This window comes from Otolemur garnettii, unplaced genomic scaffold (genome assembly GCF_000181295.1).
Source record: "Otolemur garnettii isolate 467f Iridium unplaced genomic scaffold, OtoGar3 scaffold00025, whole genome shotgun sequence".
In the NCBI taxonomy this organism is placed as follows: domain Eukaryota; kingdom Metazoa; phylum Chordata; class Mammalia; order Primates; family Galagidae; genus Otolemur; species Otolemur garnettii.
In genome coordinates this window covers 15,162,054-15,166,025 of record NW_003852420.1, presented here as the reverse complement: position 1 = coordinate 15,166,025, position 3,972 = coordinate 15,162,054, and the positions used below count along the sequence as shown (strand labels likewise).

Sequence of the window (3,972 nt, the reverse complement as noted above, 5' to 3'; positions counted from 1 at the left end):
AAAAAAAAAATTTTTTTTTAAATGTTTGTGTCTTTTCAACTTTATACTTGGATAAGTATTATGATTTTGAAACTATATTCAATAGACCATTCTTTTAAAAGAGACTTCATTGTGGTTAAAGTTCACTAGAACATTTTATTTTTTCTAATGCTTTCTCTCTTTTTTTGAACCAACTTCTTATTCTGTCTCCCAGGCGAGAGTGCTGCAGCATCATAGCTCACAGCAACCTCAAACTTTGGGGCTCAACCCTCCCAAGTAGCTGGGCCTACTGGTGCCCACCACAACACCTGGCTAAGTTTTCTATTTTTAGCAGAGACAGAGTCTTGGTTTGGCACAGGCTGGTCTTGAGCTCCTGAGCTCAGGCAATCCATCTGCCTTGGCCTCCCAGAGTGCTGAGATAATAGGCGTGAGCCACTCACTGCGTTTGGCCTTGCTAGAACGTTTTAAAGATTGGGCTTTTAAACCTGGAAAGGCCCTCTCACTTCTGGATTGGGAAACTGAGTCCCCAGGTCAGGCCGTAGCGTGCATATGTGCCTGATTCCCAGGTTGGGGATCCTTCGGCCATGCTGCACTGCCTCTCCCAAATTGCAAACCCTAACCCATACTCACAGGTCCAAAGTGAGATTGGCGATGACGGGGATCCTCAGGGCAAATTTATTGCCATCAGCAGTCACTTGGGGTTTGATATCCAGGATGAGGAAGTTTTTGGTTTTCAACCTGCACAAAAACCACAATTCACCTTTGTCATTCCTCCTGACAGCCATTTGCTAAGCACCTCCCTGTGTCAGCCCCATGCTGGGCATTTGGGCCTCACCAGCCTTAGCAGTCTTTAGTCTTCACTGTAGCACTGCTCAGAGGTTTGATTCTCTGAATGTGGCATACGGTGGCTCAGTCAGATGTCATTTCCCCCACTGAGACTTCAAGGGGAATAAGGGCCAGATCCTGAATCTGAGCCCAGAAATGACTCCAAAGCTCTGTGTGTGGAGCCACTACCTGGGGTTATGGGACATAGATTCCGGTTTCCCTGTCTGTCAGAGGAATTGGACTCTTACCCCCAATTATATGTAGAGAAAAAAAGTTTTATTCCTCGGAAAAGAGACTTCGGGCACCAGCAAACAGGTGGAGGTAAGTGTGAATAGAACCTCAAAATTATAGCATGTGGGAGCCCAAACCCTCAAAGTGCCCCATTGGCCCTAGAGCTTTGCCTCTAACTTACTTAGGCTCTGGTGGGGTCTTAGCCACCGCAGCTCTCTGTGGGAGGAACAAGGCTTGCCCATCTGTCTTTGATCTTAAACTTACTTTCTCAAACATATTCGTTCCTTTTTCTTGGAGCACAGATCTCCACCCTGAAGCACCAACTCACCCCAAGCTCTTCTCCAAACTTGGAAGGGAATCAGAAAAGACATTGTCTATTAGTTTCTGAGCTTCCTGGATCTTATTTACGGCCAGTTTCCAAGCACTGGAATTCTGTAGCACCTTCAAGTCGACCTTTACTTTCTGAAGGAGACCTGCCAAAAGCAATCCCATTTCACGCCATGTATCACTGATGAGGCAGCTACTGGGCTCCAAGCACCAGATAAGACTGTTTACCTATGTTATTTCATTTACTCTTTTACAACCACGTGATGCAGTCAATATTGTTATTAACCACATTTCACAGATAAGGAAATAAAAGTTTTAAAAAGTTAAGAAATGTGTCTATAGTTATGTAGCTAGGGAACCTTTGTTTCTTCCATGTGGCCTCCATACTAATATAACACGTTCAGACAATTAAGTTTGTGAACTCATCCTAGAAAAAGTGCTCCATACTTGATTGTTGAAAGTCACTGGGATCCGCTTCAAAGTACTCCCCTGGGGAAGTTATACACCGATGCCGGCGCCTAGTCCACCCTTCAAGGCACTGTTTCTAGGACGAGTTTGCAGACTTCATTGTCTGACCTGGCACAGCCATAGCTCTGACGGCCATTCCAGAAAAAGAGTTCCAAAGTTGCTTTGAAAGGTGGATTAGGCTCTGGTATTGGTACATGGTTTCCCAAGGAGAGTACTTCCAAGGTGACATTCCATAATGAGGTATGTAGCACTGTTTTTTTAGAATGAGTTAGTGACTCATATACTGATCATTTATCAACATAGCCATCAATCCATTGGCCAGACAATTAATATTGATTGTACTCCAGCATCTAGGAATGCCTGGCGGTGGGGGGGGGGGGAGTGGTCTATTGTTCTAAATGTGATACTCACACGAGTTTGAAAAACGAAGTCAAACAAAATGAAAGAATAAACTAAGAAATGTAAAATCTCGTATCAAGGAAAAATATACGCCTCCAATCCATGAAAGTGGTAAGTTGGAGTCCCAGAATGACAGCTTTGCAGCAGGCCCAAAGAGGATTTATACACAAGAGGACGTGGTTTCCTTATGATAGGTCTCTGATGACAGGGGGATGAGAGAATAAACGATATGGCAGGTGCAAATGATAGGAGGGTGCATACGAAAAGAACTAAGGACTTAAGTGGAGAAAATAATTGAAGTGAGAAACAACAAAGCAATTACTAATTCAAGGAAAAATAAAAGGCTGTAGTGTATAAGAAAAGAGATACCATAATACTGCAACTTGGCTCTGCAACGGACAGTATCTTACACAATTTTTAAAAAGTGGTGATATAGATAATTTAGTCCCTAGGTAACCTTGATTCAGAAACTAAATGAATGAGCCAGCAGGAATTGAATAGCCCCCTTTCTCAGTAAACCACATAAAAAGGGCAGCTCTGGTGGCAGCCTCTGGTAATGCAGGCACAATGATCACCCCTGTTGACTCACCTTGAAGAACACTCTGAACTGTCTCAAGTCCTTTGTCAAGAACAGGTTTCAGCTTGCCCAAGGTATGGTCAACTGTATCAAGTCCCTTGTCAAGAACAGGTTTCAGCTTGTCCAAGGCATGGTCAACTGTATCACGTCCCTTGTCAAGAACAGGTTTCAGCTTGTCCAAGGCATGGTCAACTGTATCACGTCCCTTGTCAAGAACAGGTGTCAGCTTGTCCAAGGCATGGTCAACTGTCTCGAGTCCCTTATCAAGAACAGGTGTCAGCTTGTCCACGACACCATGCAGGTCATCGCCAAGATGAAGAAGAGATGCTGAGGTCCCAGTGAGCAGGCCACACAAGAGAACAAGTTTCCAAAGCTGAAGCATCTTTTGTCCTGTTACCTGGACAGACATGGGAGGAACAAGAGTGAGGATAGTCCACAGGGAGATGGGATCTTCAGTGAGCACCTATCACTCTTACACTTAACATTCCTTTAAGATAGACGAGATTATCTCCAATTTACACTTGGGCAGCCAAGGTTAGAAAGCTGTGGAAGCTTGCCCAGAGACACACAGCGATGAGCAGAGGGACTAAGACCAGAAAAGTTAAACCTGACTCCCAGCCCATGCTCTTTACACAAAGGTCCTTTGCACATGCTATCTCTTCTATCCGAAATATTTTTCTTCTTCTTCCTCTTCTTCACTTTTCCACTCTAGCCAAATCCTACTGACTCTCCAGCTTTAGTAAGACTTCACGCCCTCTGTGAAGCCTGCCCTAGGCTCCTCCTCAGAGTCTAGGCTGGAGGTTTCCACTCCCCTGTCTTGCTACCCTCATTCTCTGATCAGGGCCCTGGCCACCGGTTCCCTGGTGATGTGTCTGGTTTCCAGCTGGGCTGTGAAGTCCTTAGAGGAAGGACCATGACTTATTTCACTGTTGAATCCTCAAACCCCAATGAAAATCCTGCACCTAGTACAGTACAATAAACAAATAAATACTTGTTGAATGAAAGTATGAAGAAACCAGTGGACACCACCTCAAAACTCTACAGGGCTCATCAGTTTGACACTTGTCTTACTATAAACTCCATTTCTAAATTCGCTACCTTCAGAACGTTAGAGAACCCAAGCCACTTCATCCCTCTTTCCCTCCTGCTTTCTGAAGATCGCCATG

At 44.5% G+C, this 3,972-nt stretch overlaps 1 protein-coding gene across 1 annotated transcript in view; it reads right to left on the bottom strand.

The window, feature by feature from the left end:
• The window catches only part of BPIFA2 (BPI fold containing family A member 2), a 30,536-nt gene extending 27,348 nt beyond the window's left edge, over nt 1–3,188 (bottom strand). Inside the window, exons 1-3 of the mRNA XM_012804085.1 lie at nt 3,024–3,188; nt 1,364–1,497; nt 610–717 (exon numbers count right to left, since the gene is read on the bottom strand). Coding sequence (XP_012659539.1) covers nt 610–717; nt 1,364–1,497; nt 3,024–3,188 — 407 coding nt within the window. The remainder of the gene's footprint in view (nt 1–609; nt 718–1,363; nt 1,498–3,023) is intronic.
• Nucleotides 3,189–3,972: the final 784 nt, after the last annotated feature.